Source organism: Salvelinus alpinus, chromosome 6 (genome assembly GCF_045679555.1).
Source record: "Salvelinus alpinus chromosome 6, SLU_Salpinus.1, whole genome shotgun sequence".
NCBI classification, from domain to species: domain Eukaryota; kingdom Metazoa; phylum Chordata; class Actinopteri; order Salmoniformes; family Salmonidae; genus Salvelinus; species Salvelinus alpinus.
Window position 1 is genome coordinate 51,550,142 of NC_092091.1, and position 20,219 is coordinate 51,570,360.

The 20,219-nt window shown below is 40.3% G+C and overlaps 1 protein-coding gene across 1 annotated transcript in view; it reads right to left on the bottom strand.

Annotated features, from left to right (window-relative positions):
* Positions 1-20,219, bottom strand: part of LOC139578829 (TBC1 domain family member 2A-like) — a 41,465-nt gene that overhangs the window by 7,634 nt on the left and 13,612 nt on the right. The window contains exons 9-11 of the mRNA XM_071406900.1: positions 17,063-17,183; positions 12,666-12,851; positions 11,115-11,236 (exon numbers count right to left, since the gene is read on the bottom strand). Of these exons, the coding sequence (XP_071263001.1) occupies positions 11,115-11,236; positions 12,666-12,851; positions 17,063-17,183 (429 nt within the window). The remainder of the gene's footprint in view (positions 1-11,114; positions 11,237-12,665; positions 12,852-17,062; positions 17,184-20,219) is intronic.

A 20,219-nucleotide genomic window follows, 5' to 3' on the forward strand; every position in this document is an offset into this window, starting at 1 on the left:
GTGTATCTATTTGTCAATAACAGCTGGTGTGCGACGTCTAATATTAAGGTAGTATCGAGGTATTGCTCGCCTGAGGTAGAGTACCTCATGATAAGCTGTAGACCACACTATCTACCAAGAGTTTTCATCTACATTTTTCGTAGCCGTCGATTTACCACCACAAACCGACGCTGGCACTAAGACCACACTCAACGAGCTGTATAAGGCCATTAGCAAAAAAGAAAATGCTCATACAGAAGTGGTACTTATAATTGACGGGACGATAATGCAGACAAACTTAAATCCGTTTTACCTAATTTCTACCAGCACGTCACGTGCAACCAGAGGAAAAAAATCTAGACCACCTTTATTCCACACGCAGAGATGAGTACAAAGCTCTACCTCACCCTCCATTTGGCAAATATGACCGTAATTCTATCCTGCTGATTCCTGCTTATAAGTAAAAACTGAAGCAGGAAGCACCAGTGACTCTGTCAATAAAGAAGTGGGCAGATGACGCAGATGCTATGCTACAGGACTGTTTTACTAGCACTGACTGGAATACGTTCAGGGATTCATCTAATGTCATTGCGGATTATATCACCTCAGTCGCGTGTCGAGTTTCAAGTTCCTTGGTGTCCACATCACCAGTAAACTATCATGGGTCAAACACAACAAGACAGTCATAAAGAGGGCACGACAACAGCTTTTCTCCCCACGAGACTGAAACGATTTGGGTTGGGTCCCCAGATCCTCAAAGTTCTACAGCTGCACCATCGAGAGCATCCTGACCGGCTGCATCCCTGACTGGCAACTGCTTGGCATCTGACCGTAAGACGCTACAGAGGGTAGTGCGTACGGCCCAGTACATCACTGGGGCCAAGCTTCCTGCCATCCAGGACCTATTTACTAGGCGGTGTCAAAGGAAGGCGCAAAAAATTGTCAAAGACTCCAATCACCCAAGTCAGACTGTTCTCTCTGCTACCGCACGGCATGCAGTATTGTCTAGGTCCAAAAAGCTCCTTAACTTCTCTAGGGTAGGGGGCAGCATTCGGAATTTTGGAAGAAATGCATGCCCAAATTAAACTGCCTGCATCTCGGGCCCAGAATATATGATATGCATATAACTGGTAGATTTGGATAGAAAACACTCGAAAGTTTCCAAAACTGTTAAAATAGTGTCTGTGAGCATAACATAACTGATTTGGCAGGCAAAAACCTGAGAGAAATCCATTCAGGAAGTCGTTTTTTGTTTTTGTTTTGTAGTTTTCTATTCAATGCCAATACAGTATCCATTGACTTAGGACTCAAAATGCAGTTTCTATGCCTTCCACTAGATGTCAACAGTCTTCACAAAATGTTTCAGGCTTGTATTCTGAAAAATGAAGAAGTAAGAGCAGTCTGAATGAGTGGACCCTGCCGTGTCACAGAGCTTTTTCCTGCGCAAGACCGAGAGAGTGCGTTTCTTGTTTACATTTTATATTGATGACGTTATTGTCCGGTTGAAATATTATTGATTATTTAGGCTAAAAACAACCTGAGGTTTGAATAAAAACATCGTTTGACATGTTTCTATGAACTTTACGGATACAATTTAGATTTTTTTGTCTTCCTGTTTTTACTGCGTTTTAGCATGTGGATTACTGAAGAAAACGCGCAAACAAAACTGAGGTTTTTGGGTATAAAGAGACTTTATCGAACAAAAATAAAATTTATTGAGTAAATGAATGTCTGCTGAGTGCAACCATATGTAGATCATCAAAGGTAAGGGATACATTTTATCTCTATTTCTAAATTGTGTAACTGTTCTACCTGGCTGGCTACTGTTTGTAATGATTTGTCTAGTGGGCTATGTTCTCATAATCGTAATGTATGCTTTCGCCTTAAAGCATTTTTAAAATCTGACACCGTGGTTGGATTCACAAGCAGTTAATCTTTAACTTCTTTGGGCTGCAAGCCCGAAGACGGGCACAATATGACAACAGCCACTTCAAGTGCAGGGTTCGAAATTCTAAATATATATTTTTGAAATATTTAACTTTCACACATTAACAAGTCCAATACAGTATATGAAAGATAAACATCTTGTCAATCCAGCCAATATGTCCGATTTTTAAAATGTTTTACAGCGAAAACAACACGTATATTTATGTTAGCTCACCACCAAATACAAAAAAGGACAGACATTTTTCACAGCACAGGTAGCATGCACAAAACCAACCTAACTAACCAAGAACCAACCAAACTAACCAAGAAACAACATCATCAGATGACAGTCTTATAACATGTTATTCAATAAATCTGTTTTGTTCGAAAAATTTGCATATTTGAGCTATAAATCAGTTTTACATTGCAGCTACCATCACAGCTACCGTCAGAAATAGCACCGAAGCAGCCAGAGTAATTACAGACACCAACGTCAAATACCTAAATAATCATAAAACATTTCTGAAAAATACATGGTGTACAGCAAATGAAAGACAGGCATCTTGTGATTCCAGCCAATATTTCCGATTTCTTAAGTGTTTTACAGCGAAAACACAATATAGCATTATATTAGCTTACCACAATAGCCAGAAACACAAGCCATTTACCAGCAGCAATAGTTAGCGATCGTAACAAACCAGCAAAAGATATATAATTTTTGACTAACCTTGATAAGCTTCATCAGATGACAGTCCTATAACATCAGGTTATACATACACTTATGTTTTGTTCGAAAATGTGCATATTTAGAGCTGAAATCAGTGGTTATACATTGTGCTAACGTAGCATCTTTTTCCCACAACGTCCGGATATTTTTCTGACACTCACATATTCTGACCAAATAACTATTCATAAACATTACTAAAAAATACATGTTGTATAGGAAATGATAGATACTCTAGTTCTTAATGCAATCGCTGTGTTAGAATTCTAAAAATAACTTCATTACGACATCCAGCTTAGTTATTGTGAGAGTGCCCAAAATCTGGGCGCAAACTACTAGTACAACATGTTCGACAGATATATGAAATAGCATCATAAAATGGGTCCTACTTTTGATGATCTTCCATCAGAATGTTGTACAAGGGGTCCTTTGTCCAGAACAATCGTTGTTTGGATTTAGAATGTCCTCTTCTCCAGTCAATTAGCACGGAAAGCTAGCAAAGTGGCGCGAAGCTCTCCTTCCTGAACATACGCAGACAAAGCAACACGCCTAACGTCCCGAAAAAAATTCAATAATCTAATTAACAGCTTCTACCCCTAAGCCATAAGACTGCTGAACAATTAATCAAATGGCCACCCGGACTATTTACATTGACAACCGCCCACTTTGTTTTTACACTGCTGCTACTTCCTGTTTAGTCACTTTACCGCTACCTACATGTACAAATTACCTCAACTGACCTGTACCCCCATACATTGACTCAGTACCGGTACCCTCTGTATATAGCCTCATTATTGTTATTTTTTTACTTTAGTTTATTTAGTAAATATTTTCTTAACTCTATTTTCTTAACTGCATTAAACCTACCAAAAGACAACACCTGCCAGTTCCTTGGAGGACTTTAGTGACATTAAGAGTTTAGCTAGCTGTTTAACTCAACATGCACTCCTTGGGAGTAGAATGAGAACAGTACAGTGAAATGATAACCACTCACCAGGTACTATGAAGATGGAAGTTGAATACTTACCACTGCATCATCTGCGGCTGTAAGAGTGCCAAAATGACTACAGTACCCAGACACTTCCCATTGTCCTCACTACAACAATGGATCCTGCTAGCAATAGAGATGTTCCATCTGACAACAATTTCGCAAGAGGGTATCGACCGTGGGTCCATCTCCTCTCGCTCCAGCAAGCAATCCTGCTCATCTGTGAACACACATGCAAGTACTGCCAAAGCTAGAGCAAGAGCTGAGGCAGCTAAAGCCAGATTAGCCTACTCCCAAAGATAAATAGATTTCAAAATAGAGAGATGCCGTCTTGAAGTTACACTTGTAAAGCAGGAAAAAGAAGCTGAGGTTGCTATAGCCAAGGCTGCTGTCTTGGAGGCAGTGGCAGCAGACCTAGGAGCCGTCAAACATAATAAAGAGACAGAGTACCTTTCCCTCCAAGCCAGTGTTCTCCAAAGAACAGAGGAATATGTTACCTGTCATTCCAAGTCGCCTTCAGCAAACTTTGAGACAAAGGAAGAAGTTTGCCACACCCTCAACCAGACCGCACACCTCAACCAGTCAATCTAAACACTGATATGTCCCAGCACCCAGCAACCGAGCCATGAGTCTGTTGCATTTTACAAGAGAAGAAAACACTACGCCCATCCTCAACGGAGCACCACCACACCAGAGAGGCTACACACAACAGTACAGCTCTCTCCCCACCAGATCATCACACAGAGCCCATACTACGGATGACCCTAACAGTGCTACCACTGATCTTGCCAGGTTTCTCGATTTAAAAATCTACTGGCTTCCTCAGGACTTATTATGTTTGATGAACTCCCTGAGCACTTCCACGCTTGGAAGTCCACCAACCTCAACGCAATCAACGGTCTTGAACTCACAGCAAGTGAAGGGATGGACCTTCTTATTAAGTGGCTAGGGAAAGGAATAAATGTGCCGCTTTTATGGGTCAGAATATAATGATGTAATTACGTATGGGAGATCTCAGATGGGAAGCTCCGCGTGGGTCGTTTAGGCTTGTCAAAGACGCACTTATCCGGCGCAACTCTCTGGTCATCCTCACGATGTCAGTGTCCTTTTGGTCTGATTCCTCGCCCTTGCTCTGGGAGGGGTCTTCTGAGGACAGACAGCTCTGTAGCTCAGAGCTCACAGCATAGGAATGAAACAGTGTAGATACCACGATTCGATTGAGAGTGGAGTTTAGGTGGTCCGGCTTGAATTCACCTGCTTAGACACAGCTACTCATCAGTAGCATGGGTAGAAAAAGATTTCTTTGTCTTCAACCTTGGGTTGAGTTTTGGGTTCGTTGACTTTTTAGACCTTGGGTCACTTAGTCTGATATGTTAATTCCTCACTCACATGTCTTATACCTTCGGGTCAGAAGTGGGCATAACCGCCTTTAGGGCAATTCTCTGGGCGTACCAAGTTAACTTCTCTAGGGTAGGGGGCAGCATTCGGAATTTTGGATGAAAAGCATGCCCAAATTAAACAGCCAGCTACTCATCCCCAGAAGATAAGATATGCATATTATTGGTAGATTTGGATAGAAAACACTCTGACGTTTCTAAAACTGTTTGAATCATGTCTGTGAGTATAACAGAACTTATTTAGCAGGCGAAACCCTGAGGACAAACCATTGAGATTTTCTTTTTTTGAGGTCACTCTCTTTTCAATGAGGTTTCATTAGGAAACCAGATTTCTAAGGGACCTGATTGCAGTTCCTACCGCTTCCACTGTATGTCAACAGTCTTGAGAAATTGGTTGAGGTTATTCCTTTGTGTAATGAAGTACGGCCATCTTGAAGGAGAATCCATCGAAGTGTCCTGTTTGTTAGAGGCACGAGACCAGAAAGATAGCTATAGTTGGTTTTAATCCTGTAATGAACACAGATCATCCCGTCATCAATTTTATCGATTATTAATAAGTGCCTTTTGGCAAACTCCAAACAGCCTGGCATGTGACTTTTTCTTAGGAGTGGCTTCCGTGTGGCCACTGTACCGTAAAGGCCTGATTGATGGAGTGCTGTAGAGATGGTTGTCCTTCTGGAAGGTTCTCCCATCTCCAAAGAGGAACCCAGGAGCTCTGTCAGAGTGAACGTCAGGTTCTTGGTCACCTTGTTGACCAAGGCCCTTCTCCCCCGATTGCTCAGTTTGGCCAAGGGGCAAGCTCTAGAAAGAGTCTTGGTGGTGCCAAACTTCTTCCATTTAAGAATGATGGAGGCCACTGTGTTCTTGGGGACCATCAATGCTGCAGAAATGTTTTGGTACCCTTCCTCATATCTGTGCCTTGACACAATCCTGTCTTGGAGCTCTACGGACAATTCCATCCACCTCATGGCTTGATTTTTGCTATGACATGCACTTGAATTTACCACAAGTGGACTCCAATCAAGTTGTAGAAGGATGATCTATGGAAACAGGATGCACCTGAGCTCAATTCCGAATCTCATAGCAAAGGGTCTGAATACTTATCTAAATACTTTATATACAGTTGAAGAAATTTACATACACTTAGGTTGGAGTCAATAGCCCTCATTTTTTCAACCATTCCACAAATTTCTTGTTAACAAATTATAGTTTTGGCAAGTCGGTTAGGACATCTACTTTGTGCATGACAAAAGTACTTTTTTCAACAATTGTTTGCAGACAGATTATTTCACTTATAACTCACTGTATCACAATTCCAGTGGGTCAGAGGTTTACATACAAAGTTGACTGTGCCTTTAAACAGCTTGGAAATTTTAAGAAAATAATGTCATGGCTTTAGAAGCTTCTGATAGGCTAATTGACATCATTTGAGTCAATTGGAGGTGTACCTGTGGATGTATTTCAAGGTCTACCTTCAAACTCAGTGCCTCTTTGCTTCACATCATGGGAAAATCAAAAGAAATCAGCCAAGACCTCAGAAAAAAATTGTGGTCTGGTTCATCCTTGGGAGCAATTTCCAAACGCCTGAAGGTACCACGTTCATCTGTACAAACAATAGTACGCAAGTATGAACACCATTGGACCACGCAGCCATCGTACCGCTCAGGATGGAGACGCGTTCTGTCTCGTAGAGATGAACGTACTTTGGTGCGAAAAGTGCAAATCAATCCCAGAACAATAGCAAAAGACCTTGTGAAGATGCTGAAGGAAACATGTACAAAAGTATCTATATCCACAGCAACACGAGTCCTATATCGACATAACCTGAAAGGCCGCTCAGCAAGGAAGAAGCCACTGCTCCAAAACCGGCATAAAAAAAGCCAGACTATGGTTTGCAACTGCACATGGGGACAAAGATCGTACTTTTTGGAGAAATGTCCTCTGGACTGATGAAACAAAAATAGAACTGTTTGGCCATGATGACCATTGTTATGTTTGGAGGGAAAAGGGTTAGGCTTGCAAGCCGAAAAACAACATCCCAACTGTGAAGCACAGAGGTGGCAGCATCATGTTGTGGGGGTGCTTTGCTGCAGGAGGGACTGGTGCACTTCACAAAATAGATGGCATCATAAGGTAGGAAAAGTATGTGGATATATTGAAGCAACATCTCAAGACATCAGTCAGGAAGTTAAAGCTTGGTCACAAATGGGTCTTCCAAATGGACAATGACCCCACTCATACTTCCAAAAATGTGGCAAAAGGGCTTAAAACTTCTTATGTATAGGGGGCAGCATTTTCACATTTGGGTGAAAAGCGTGCCCAGAGTAAATGGCCTGCTATTCAGTCCCAGTTGCTGATTTCCCACTCGCTGGTTGGATTATTCTCAGGTTTTTGCCTGCCATATGAGTTATGTTATACTCAGACATCATTCAAACAGTTTTATAAACTTCAGAGTGTTTTCTATCCAAATCTACTAATAATATGCATATATTAGCAACTGGGACTGAGTAGCAGGCAGTTTACTCTGGGCACGCCCCCCATCCATAACAAGTTAATTTAATCAATGTAGCAAAATGTGGAAAAAGTCAAGGGGTCTGAATACTTTCCGAATGCACTTTATGTACAGCAGATCCCCTTATTGTGTGGGACACTTTTAAATGTGCCTTTTAGAGGTCATGCAATTAAATATTCTTTCAAACAAAAACTATTTTTGTCAAAAGTTTATATTAACAAAGGAAATACAAGAAATAGCAGTACAGATGGATAGCAATAAAAACAGTACCAAAGAGGCACATAATAAGTTAGAGGAATAACAAAAAGAAAATGAGGAACTTATTTGGAACGATCAAGTACTTTAAGCGTATGTTCTCTTTTCAGTCTCCTCCATTTCCACTAACTGAAGATAACTGCAAGTAATGATTTCCTAAATAATAGTGTAAAATTAACAGTTGTACAGAAACACTTGTGTGAGGGCTAAATTGCAGAGGAGGAACTTGATGCAATTAAAGCCTTTAGGCCAGGGAAAACTCCAGGGCTGGATGGTATACCAGTTGAATGTTAAATTATTTATCTACTCAAAGATCTACTTTTATAATTTTTTAATCAGTCCTACAAAAATGGTAATTCATCAGCTACTCACCAAGAAGATTTGATTCCCCTATTACTGAAACAGGAAAGATAAGTAAGTGTATGGTAAGGATAAAAATCCAGTCTTAAAAACTTGAGGTCGCTTACACTTCAGTATTGAGATGCAAAAATCCTAGCAAAATGCATAGCACAATAGAAATAAAAAGATTTTGCCAGATATTATTCATCCTGATCAGACAGGTTTTTTTTACATGGAAGATACATTGGAAATAATATAAGACAAGTATTTGAAACAATAAAAAAGGAATTATATTTATGGTATTATAGGAAAGGTGGTTATGTGCAGGTAACAAACATACCGTATATGGAAATGTTTTCTCTATCCAAAATTACAACCAACTGATTTCAGCGTTAGCACAAAAATGGAGGGGGCAAGTAGAAGGGGGAGAAGGTAACTTGTTATAAAAGAGAAAAATTGACAACACTTTTTTAATAATGTTTTTTACTTGAGGACCGAATGTTGACCAATACAGGTTGCAAAATTTTAGATGTGCACATGGTTTATGGATTTGGGGGCGGCCCGTCAAAGTCCAGGACCCAGTTGCACAGGGCGGGGTCGAGACCCAGGGTCTCCATAGCTTAATGACAAGTTTGGAGTGCACTATGGTGTTAAATGCTGGTAGTGCCCTCCAAACTCGTCATTAAGCTCGAGACCCTGGGTTTCGGCCTCGCCCTGTGCAACTGAGTCCTGGACTTTCTGACGGGCCTCCCCCAGGTGATGAGGGTAGGAAACAACATCTCCACCCCGCTGATCCTCAACACTGGGGCCCCACAAGGGTGCGTTCTCAGCCCTCTCCTGTACTCCCTGTTCACCCATGACTGCGTGGCCAATCCAGGGTTACTCCAAGCAGTTTAGTCGTCTCAACTTGACCAATTTCCACATTATTTATTACAAGATTTAGTTGAGGTTTAGGGTTTAGTGAATGTGTTGTCCCAAATACAATGCTTTAAGCTTTAGAAATATTTATGGCTAACTTATTCCTTGCCACCCACTCTGAAACTAACTGCAACTCTTTGTGTTGCAGTCATTTCAGTCGCTGTAGTAGCTGACGTGTATAGTGTTGAGTCTTCCACATACATAGACACTGAGTGCTGGTAAGAGTTTAGCTGACTGTTTAACTCAACATACACTCCTTGGGAGTACAGCTTAGAGTTAGAGCAGTACAATATATGAAAGAGAAAGATCATTTTATTTAATAATTGGCAGCCAAGCAATGATCATGTCATCAGCATTAAAAAAATTGTCTATTTATTGGAAATGTGCATGATTATGTGCACTTAACCACCATGTGAAGTTCATAACTTATTTCATCTGCCTATATACTCTTGATGATTTTCCACGTGGTGATGGTAGGCCTACAACGTTACATATAAACGCGTGACTCTACGCTTACTTCGATATGATGGTTATTATATCAATATTTGCGCATAAAGGTGTTTCCACAGCAATTGTCACAATCAATTTCACAGACCAAAATATTATCCACCCTTGTGTAGCGTATTTTGTTTTGTCAACATTAGGACATTTTACCCACAAATGTCCTAATTCCTTCAGGCATGTCATGACTACTTTTCAAATCAAATCAAATTGTATTTGTCACATGTGCCGAATAAAACAGGTGTAGACCTTCCAGTGAAATGCTTACTTACAAGTCCTTAACCAACAATGCTTTAAGAAGTTAAGAAAACAAGTGTTAAGTAAAAAATAGAAAATAAAAGTAACAAATATTTAACAGCAGAAGTAAAATAACAATAGTGAGGATATACAGGGTCACTCTACCTACGTTTACAGAGTCAATGTGCGGGGGCACCGGTTAGTTGAGGTAATATGTACATGTAGGTAGAGTTAAAGTGACTATGTATAAATAATAAACAGAGTAGCAGCAACGTAAAAGAGGGGTATGGGTAGCCCATTGATTAGCTGTTCAGCAGTCTTATGGTTTGGGGGTAAAAGCTGTTAAGCTTTATTTTGATGTATAACACATATATTTTCAAGAATGTTGAATATTGATATTCCTGTTGTTTGAATTTGGTGTGCTGCCATTTCACTGGATGTTGTCAAATCAATCGCGCTAAAGGGATCGGCGCGTGAAGGGATCCATAAAAGGTTTTAATGCCACCATAAGGGCCAAAAACGAAGGAATGGACGTGTATAGATAGCAGTTAGCCTAGACACTGCAAGATATTGTGTACAACTAAGTAACTTCCTGTCACATTCTTCTTCTATGGTAAAAACAGGAAGTGCAATGACAATGGTTATTACAACAATTACCACTAGTTGGAGAGGTTCCAATACATATCATATTGTCATATTGTAATAACCTACCCTGTCCACTTTATCAGCGAACTCTTGTCTAGAGAGACAACGCGCCAAAACCAGAGTGGGCAAGTTTACTAATTAGGTAGAGTTGAAAATGCGGCAATTAAAGCTGGAATCCGTAATTGTGAAACTGCCATCTCCGTTTGTGATATTACAACAAAGAAATTACTACAAAACAACACAGTTTTTCCCTTGCTTTTTTTTGATTGCGTTTTTTTTTACCACGATGTTGGATGCTCCTCCGTTTCATAAATAAAACAATAACAAATGTGCTTGGGCAAACAGTGGTGCCGTTTCCCCTTATGTGGATTTCAGCTTTAAGCGCTTAAGTGCTTTTAATGTGCACTAATGTCATCACATAGAGCTTTTATCTGTACCAATACAGTTTGATGGAAACACACCTCTGGTGGGAAAATGTGCATATTATTTTTAGAATAGTCGCAAGGAAATCTGCCGCAAAATGGATGGAAACCTAGCTACTGAGATAACAAATAAAATAAAAATGACTGACAAATGAATTTGTCATCACAAGGAAATGAACATTGTATATTGTTGCACTACTGCAGTTGGTTTAATTGCCATCAATCAGATTGTCCTTCATTAGATCTATAGATTAGGGGATAACGTATCTACCTGCTGTCTGTGATGGTTCTGGTGATGAAACGGAGGTACTGGTAGATATCCACACTATGATGAATCTTCAGAATGTCCTCTTCTGTGTATTTGAAGAGCGCCAATGCATAGCGAAATATCACCTGTAAAAATGTGATAAAATATTATGTCCATTAAGTAGTATTGTTTCTTGCTACTATGACAGTAGTGAATAGAAATAAAATCAAATTGTATTTGTCACATGCGCCGTGAAATGCTTACTTACAAGCCCTTAACCAACAATGCAGTTCAAGAAATAGAGTTGATAAAATATTTACTAAATAAACTAAAGTTAAAAAAATCTCAATCAAATCAAAAAGTGACACTACATTTACATAACAATAACAATCCTATATTCAGGGGGTAACGGTACTGAGTCAATGTGCGGGGGGTACAGGATAGTCAAGGTAATTTGTAAAGTGACTATGCATAGATAATAAACAGTGAGTAGCAGCAGTGTAAAAACAAAGGAGGGGGGGGTTCAATGTAAATAGTCCGGGTGGCCATTTTATTAATTGTTCAGCAGTCTTATGGCTTGGGGGTAGAAGCTGTTAAGGAGCCTTTTGGACCTAGACTTGGTCGCTCCGGTACCGCTTGACGTGCGTTAGCAGAGAGAACAGTCTATGACTTGGGTGACAGGAGTCTTTGACAATTTTTTGGGCCTTCCTCTGACACCGCCTAGTATATAGGTCCTTGATGTCAGGAAGCTTGACCCCAGTGAATTACATCATCCTTTTTGTTTTTTGGATATAAGTGCTTCCTTTATTACTGATAAATAAACTAAACACTTGAGTAAATGAGGGATACAAAGTATATTGAAAGCAGGTGTGGTTCCAAAGTTAATTAAGCAATTAAAACATCCCATCATGTATAAAAATGCCCAGTTTCCCATTATTTTGCCTACCATAGTTAGAAGAGATCTCAGTGACTTTGGGTCTCAAAAGGAGCATAGGGGGTTTAAAGTGTGTGTGTGTGTGTGTGTGTGTGTGTGTGTGTGTGTGTGTGTGTGTGTGTGTGTGTGTGTGTGTGTGTGTGTGTGTGTGTGTGTGTGTGTGTGTGTGTGTGTGAGTCACCAGATCTCAACCCAATTAAACACATGGGAGATTTTGGCGCGGCACCTGAGACAGCGTTTTCCACCATTATCAACAAAACACCAAATTATGGAATTTACCGTGGAAGAATGGTGTCGCATCCCTCAAATAGAGTTCCAGAATCTATGCCAAGACACATTGAAACAGTTCTGGCGGCTTGTGGTGACCCAATGCCATATTAAGACACTTTATGTTGGTGTTTCCTTTAGTTTGGCGGTTGCCTGTATATTTAAATTACTTATTGTCATTTCTCAGTACTACCATAGAGAACCATTCTGGAAATATGTCTAAAACACCAAACAACCACTCCCATCCGACTAATATTGCCATGGTATTCCTCTCTGAAGAATTTGTCTCAATTACCTTTATGAAAAGTCACTTTAATATGGTATCTGTAACCTGTAACCTAAAAACTCTAACCCCTTCTTCAAGCCCCATTGACCTTGGTGCCCTCGTACAGGAAGGCGTCCCAAATTCTGAGCAGGACGTCACTGGTCAGCCTCTCCACGAACGCAGCTAGGAACCAGTCGGAGGTGACCAGGGACACGTCCACTCCGTGACAGTGGAAATGGGCTGTTAGTCTCGGCATCTTCTCTGCCATGAAGTCCTTGAGCACGCGTTGCTCCACCTGGGATTAAGACACAAGATGGGTAAAACAAACCTTTCTGTCCCACCACAGTCTAAACCCAGTTCACGCTCCCTATTAGTGGGTGAACAACCAGCACAGGGTTCTACACTAACTTTTTCCACTGGTGGCACCAGAACATTATTTGGTCAAACCAATTTTTGCTATATATTTTTGTAGTCCTGCATTCCATACAGAACCAGGCTAATAATGACTAGCCATCTTTTAAATGAGCATGCCCTTGTGTTCTTACATTGATTTGGATAGATTTACTGTAACAGCAATGAAAATAGTTAAAATAAAGTGCAACATTTATTTTTTGTACATTTCAAAATGCTATGTTCTTTTCTGTAAAATCCTTGAGGGCAGAATAAAAAATAAAATAAAGATTATTGATACCAAAATAATACCATGACAAAAAAATATATACATATATATATAACGCGAAGGACTGATTATAATTTTTTTCTCAAAATCACACTTTTTAAAATAGGAAACAACAAAATTGGATGTTCTAAGTCCACCACAATGTTGAGCCTCTTTCAGCTAGGGGGCACTATTTTTATGTTTGGAAAAATAACGTACCCAAGGTAAACGGACTATTTCTCAGACCCAGATGCTAGAATATGCAAATAATTAACAGATTAGGATAGAAAACACTCTAAAGTTTCGAAAACTGTCAAAATATTATCTGTGAGTATAACAGAACTGATTTTGCAGGCAAAAACCTGAGAAATCCAACCCGGAAGTGCCCTTTATTTGGAAAAATCCCTGTTCCATTGCCTGCCCATCCTCCATTTAAAGGTGTATCAACCAGATTCCTTTTCCAATGGCTTCCTCAGGCTGTGACCAGGCTTTAGACATAGTTTCAAGCTTTTATTTTGAAAAATTAGCGAGATTTATCAAAACGCTTCAGGTGTCCTTTGATTAGTTCATGCGCGCGAGAGTTGGACATTTTCTTTCTCTGTAGTATTGAATAGTTTACCGTCCGGTTGAAATATTATCGATTATGTATGTTAAAAACAACCTGAGGATTGATTATAAAAAACATTCGACATGTTTCTACGAACATTATGGATACTTTTTGGAATTTTCGTCTGCCCTTGTCTGCCCTTCAGGACCGGCACGTGGTTTTCTGAACATAACGCGCAAACCAAATGGAGGCTTTTGGTTATAAAAATAATCTTTATCGAACAAAAATAACATTTATTGTGTAACTGGGAGTCTCGTGAGTGCAAACATCCGAACATCATCAAAGGTAAGCAAATTAATTTGATTGCTTTTCTGACTTTCGTGACCAAGCTAATTTGCGGCTAGCTGTTTTACTGTTTTGTCTAGTGATTGATAAACTCACAAACGCTTGGATTGCTTTCGCTATAAAGCATATTTTCAAAATCTGACACGATAGGTGGATTAACAACAAGCTAAACTGTGTTATGGTATATTTCACTTGTGATTTCATGAAAATATTATTTATTTATTTTTATTTGGCGCTCTGCAATTCAGCGGTCGTTTACGAAAATGATCCCGCTAAAGGGATCCGTGCGTCAAGAAGTTAAACCACATCTGGGGACCATTTTTTAGGTCTGGAAAAAATCTGAGAAATACCATTTTTTTTGTGTGTAGTTACCCTTTAATTCAGGTGAGAACCAGCCAGACAGTTTGGTTTTCTGTGTTTCTGTAGCCCACTTGTGATGGAGTTTTAAAAACAAAATGGGCACTGGATTGATGCAAATAATCATGATTCTGCTACTTTGCAGTTACCTTTTAACTGCCTTTCCATCTACCCGAAAACAGTGGTAGTGGTAGAAGAATAATGCATTTTTTTAATAGGCCTACCCAATGGCATTATGCATTGACATTCACATAATTTTTTTCTAAAATATGTCAGAATAATGTGGGCGTTAACTGGCTAAATAGACAGCATGCTCCCGACAAACACACTAATGAAGTCTGTCCATGTGTAGCTAGTCAGTCTCGACATTTGAGATGTTGAAGAGTTAAGCCGGGCATAGCAGTAGGACGTCTGTTTGTCTTGTCCCCATCCGTCTCATGTAAATATATTTTTCTTCGTATATATTTCGTATATATTTTTTATATTTCTGTCTACGGACTGAACCTTCTCTCCTACAACCCGCCTCATCCAATGTGGTGCGGATCTGCTATTTTTTACACTTTAGAACCGGAACCCCCATCAGAAGCTAGCCAGCTAACACTGCTAGCGGTCATCACCATTAACTCGGACATCAGCCGACACTGAGCCCCGCCGATCCATCACGACTGGTGTGCCGACGTAACCGTCCGAGGGGGTTTCAACAGGCTCTCCCGTTGCAACGTCCCCCAAAGGCCCATCTGCTAGCCTGCTAGCTGTCTGAATCGCCGTGTCTCCAGCTCGCCTAGCTACTCACTGGACACTATGATCACTCGGCTACACATGCCTCTCCCTAATGTCAATATGCCTTGTCTCTTGCTGTTTTGGTAAGTGATTGTCTTATTTCACTGTAGAGCCTCCCGCCCTGCTCAATATCTAGCCCTTTTGTTCCACCCCCCACTTAAATGGTGCCTCTAGAGACAAAACCTCTCTCCGTCACTCAATGCCTAGATTTACCTCCACTGTATTCACATCCTACCATACCCTTGTCTGTACATTATGCCTTGAATCTATTCTTCCGCACCCAGAAATGTGCTCCTTTTACTCTCTGTTCCGAATGCACTAGACGACCAGTTCTTATAGCCTTTAGCTGTACCCTTATCCTACTCCTCCTCTGTTCCTCTGGTGATGTATAGGTTAAACCAGGCCCTGCAGTGCCTAGCTCCACTCCCATTCCCCAGGCACTCTAATTTGTTGACTTCTGTAACCGTAAAAGCCTTGGTTTCATGAATGTTAACATTATAGCCTCCTCCCTAAGTTTGTTTTATTCACTGCTTTAGCACACTCCGCCAACCTGGATGTCCTAGCCGTGTCTGAATCCTGGATTAGGAAGGCCACCAAAAATCCTGAAATTTTCATCCCCAACTATAACATTTTCCGACAAGATAGAACTGCCAAAGGGGGCAGAGTTGCAATCTACTGCAGAGAAAGCCTGAAGAGTTCTTTCATACTATCCAGGTCTGTGCCCAAACAATTCAAGCTTCTACTTTTAAAAATCCACCTTTCCAGAAACAAGTCTGTCACCGTTGCCGCTTGTTATAGACCCCCTTCTGCCCCCAGCTGTGCCCTGGACACCAAATGTGAATTGATTTGCCGTTTTCAGTCAGACATTTACGCTTGCCATACAGAGTTGAAATGTCTACCCAACATTTGAATTTAATAACATTGCTTGTTCAAATCAGAGCTGCAACTATTTGACACTTTGGCTTTGGTTAAAGGCAAGTACAAATGCATACTAATAGTAGTCATCGCTCCTACTTGAGAGTCTCCTGGGTGATGAAAAACAATGTCATCATCTCACTTGCTTCTTCTCTGGTGAGCTCTCATTGGCTATTGCTAATCACCATTCTTAAAACTTGTTGTTGTACATCTCACACTAAAAGAGCTTTGCAGATTTTGATCCAAGTATCGGGAAGTCAGGGACTGCTCTAAGACGAGATCCGTAGGCCTTAGATTGCGTCTCTGACGCACTCACACTAAACAAGCGATGGTGACGGCCGCGAGTCCCGAGTAGGCAACAACATGGGGATTTTGTTTCCGATCTCAAAAACTTGTTTGGAACAGCAAAATCGGGGCCAAAATCTGTAGTGTACTGTTTCATGTTTTAAAATGAGAAAGTGACAACAACAAAAAACAGTTTTTTTTGTAGTGGAATGTTTTGTATGGAAAACCAAGTTGAAGCCAACATTCAATGTTATCTTGCTCATAATATTGAATTGAAACGGCGGGAAACAAACAATAGCGCCTACATCTCTCATAAAAACAGATCATAAATAAAATCACAGAACTAACGTGACCAGGTAAATTGTTTTCACTGGCACACTTGCAACTGACTAAAAATGTCAAGTCAAACTTCCCAAATGTGACAGATTTGGTCACAGTATCGAACCCTGAACCAATGCTTGAATTTTTATGCTTCACTAGCTGGGCCATTTGAGTGGTTTTTTGTGGGTTTTTTACATTAAAGTACATTACTGGATATCCACCCACATTTTTTATCAGAAGTAATTGCAATTTCAGCAAAACATATATTAAAAACTATCAAAGGAATCGTTTCACATACCTGAGATGCTGTTAGAGTCTTGCCATAGAAGTCCTGAGGCATGATGGTCTCGACAATGGCCACCAGACACCAGAAAGCATCTTCCTCGCTCTGCAACACTAGCAAGGCCATTGCAGCCAATCTGACAGAAAAAAGAAGACAAAGACAAGATAAAACAATGACAAGACTAATACAGTTACTGTGTCCGAATACACATACTAGCATACAACATACTTAAACTGCATGTTATGTACTCATCGCCGCATACTATAGCATGTACTGTTTAGTAAAAGGTGTGCAGTATGCCAAGGCCGCAACACACTAACGGCTCCTGACTGGCTGAGTAGGTGGGGTGGGGCCGAGTGCGGGTGGATTTTCCAAATTCAACAGACACTAACCAGCCTGATAATAGCTCATTTCCAATTCTATTGATTTCTCTATCCTCGGAATAGAATAGGAATGTAGGCCTACTCAGGTACAGCTCGAATGTGGTAGTCTGCTTATAACCAACCTGAGTAGGCCCATAGAACCCATCTATCCTATTTAAAAAGCACTGAAGATAGAAACAGATCATTTGGTTCCTTTTTAACATACAGTATTTATTAGTGAAACAAAAGTGCTGTAACAAATACATTAAATTAAATAGCCTAGTACACACACCAAAACGTATCAAAATGTTAAAATCAAAAGGGTATTGCGCAGCAAAATGTGGACAGCATCGCAAATTCAGAACCACTGTACAGAAACTTCATAAACTAAAGCACTGATCATTGGGAAAAAGATCAGAAACACTTGATCGATAAATTAAATAATTCAATAGGTAGCTTACAAAACTATGACAATCCATATGTTCAAATCAAAAGGCATGGCTAACATGACATCAATAATGCAGCCACATCCTGAGTCCTGGTGCCGACACACTCACAAATAGAAAGATGTTCAGTATTTTGTTTAAAAGCTCCAACGAAGGCCAAGACAACAAGAAACACTTTTCAATGAGAAAACAGAAATCCACTTTGGGTAAAAATACTTCTGATTTCAAAGATGTAGCTTACGATAAAATAATTGTGATCATTTTAAGGAGGACAAAAACGACGTAGCTAACATTTGAACACCACCACAGATGTTTCGCTTCCCAATGAAGTAACCTAGTTTTGTTGTTTGTGTCCTTGAAAAAAATAAATAAATAGGGCCTATCACTTGCCGCCCATCTATTCCAATGCATTGTGTAAAAGTGTGCATCGAATTCTACTAAATAAAGAGCCACACTCGATTTTCAAAAATTCACATACTATAAAACATTATATTTTCGCATTATGAGAATGCATCATGCGCAATTTTCATTGTTTCCAGGTATTGGTTGATTTCGGTGTGAAATTATACTAAATTAGTATGACATCTGGGCATTTAAACTATACTTGATTTTCTAAATGTTGCATACTCAAAAGGCATACTATTTAGGCTGGAAGTATGGGTATTCGGACACGGTCAATGCCTCCTCAAAGTGAGTACAAACCCAAAATTGTATCCCATACATTAAGTTTCCATCCACAGTTTTTATGGGAGTAAAGTCATGCCATATATTTTTTTTAAATCACGGTACAATTTTATGAATACAGACATTTGCTTGTTCGACATGGTAGGATCTTTTTGGGAACTGGAAGCGCATTTATGCGTAAATATTGATATAATAACCATCATATCAAAGTTAACTTGGAGTCACGTGAGGGTATGGTGAAGTAAGTTATGATGAACTTCACAGGGTGGTGAAAGTGCATGGTGATGATTCTGATAAATATTGAGGGTCTTATTCTGCTGACATGATGATCAATGCTTGACTGTAGTTTGACAAAAATATTCTCAATCTCATCATGTAGACTAGCCTACCCCGCACTGTGTCTGCAAGTTGTTGGCTAGACTGCACATGCCAAGAGTTGGCACAATTGCTATTCAACGCAACAGTTTGTGACAAAACTATCGGTAGAGTTGAAAATGTGTTGGAAACACATTGAAAGTCACCACCCATTGAGTTATATCCGCAACAAGTCCGTTTGGTGGAAACACACAACTGATGGGAAAATGCGCATATTTTCTTTAAGCATATTTTTATAATACAGTGGATTTGGAAAGCATTCAGACCCCTTGACTCTTTCATCATTTTGTTACGTTACAGCCTTATTTTAAAGTGAATTAAATCGTTTTCCCCCCTCATCAATCTACACACAATACCCCATGACAAAGCAAAAACAGGTTTATATACATTTTTGCTAATTTATTACAAATGAAAAACTGAAATATCACATTTACATAAGTATTCAGACCCTTTACTCAGTACTTTGTTGAAGGACCTTTGGCAGTGATTACAGCCTCTTCTTGGGTATGACGCTACAAGCTTTGCACACCTGATTTGGGGAGTTTCTCCCATTCTTCTCTGCAGATCCTCAAGTTCTGTCAGGTTGATTGGGGAGCGTCGCTAAACAGCTATTTTCGGGTCTCCCCAGAGATGTTCATCCAGGTTCAAACCCGGGCTCTGGCTGGGCCACTCAAGGACATTCAGAAACTTGTCCCGAAGCCACTCCTACTTTGTCTTGGCTGTGTGCTTAGGGTCATTGTCCTGTTGGAAGATGAACCTTCGCCCCAGTCTGAGGTCCTGAGCACTCTGTAGCTGGTTTTCATCAAGGATCTCTCTGTACTTTGCTCTGTTCATATTTCCCTGGATCCTGACTAGTCTCCCAGTCCCTGCCACTGAAAAACATCCCCACAGCCACCACCATGCTTCACCGTAGGGATTGTGCCAGGTTTCCTCCAGACCTGACGCTTGGCATTCAGGCCAAAGAGTTCAATCTTGGTTTCATCAGGCCAGAGAATCTTGTTTTTCATGGTCTGATATCTTTAGGTGCCTTTTGGCAAACTCCAAGCGGGCTGTCACGTGCCTTTTACTGAGGTATGGCCACTACTATAAAGGCCTGATTGGCGGAGTGCTGCAGAGATGGTTGTCCTTCTGGAAGGTTCTCCCATCTTCACAGAGGAACGCTGGAGCTCTGTTAGAGTGATCATCGGGTTCTTGGTCTCTCCCTGAACAAGGTCCTTCTCCCCCGATTGCTCAGTTTGACCGGGTGGATGGCTCTAGAAAGAGTCTTGGTCGTTCCAAACTTCTTCCATTTAAGAATGATGGAGG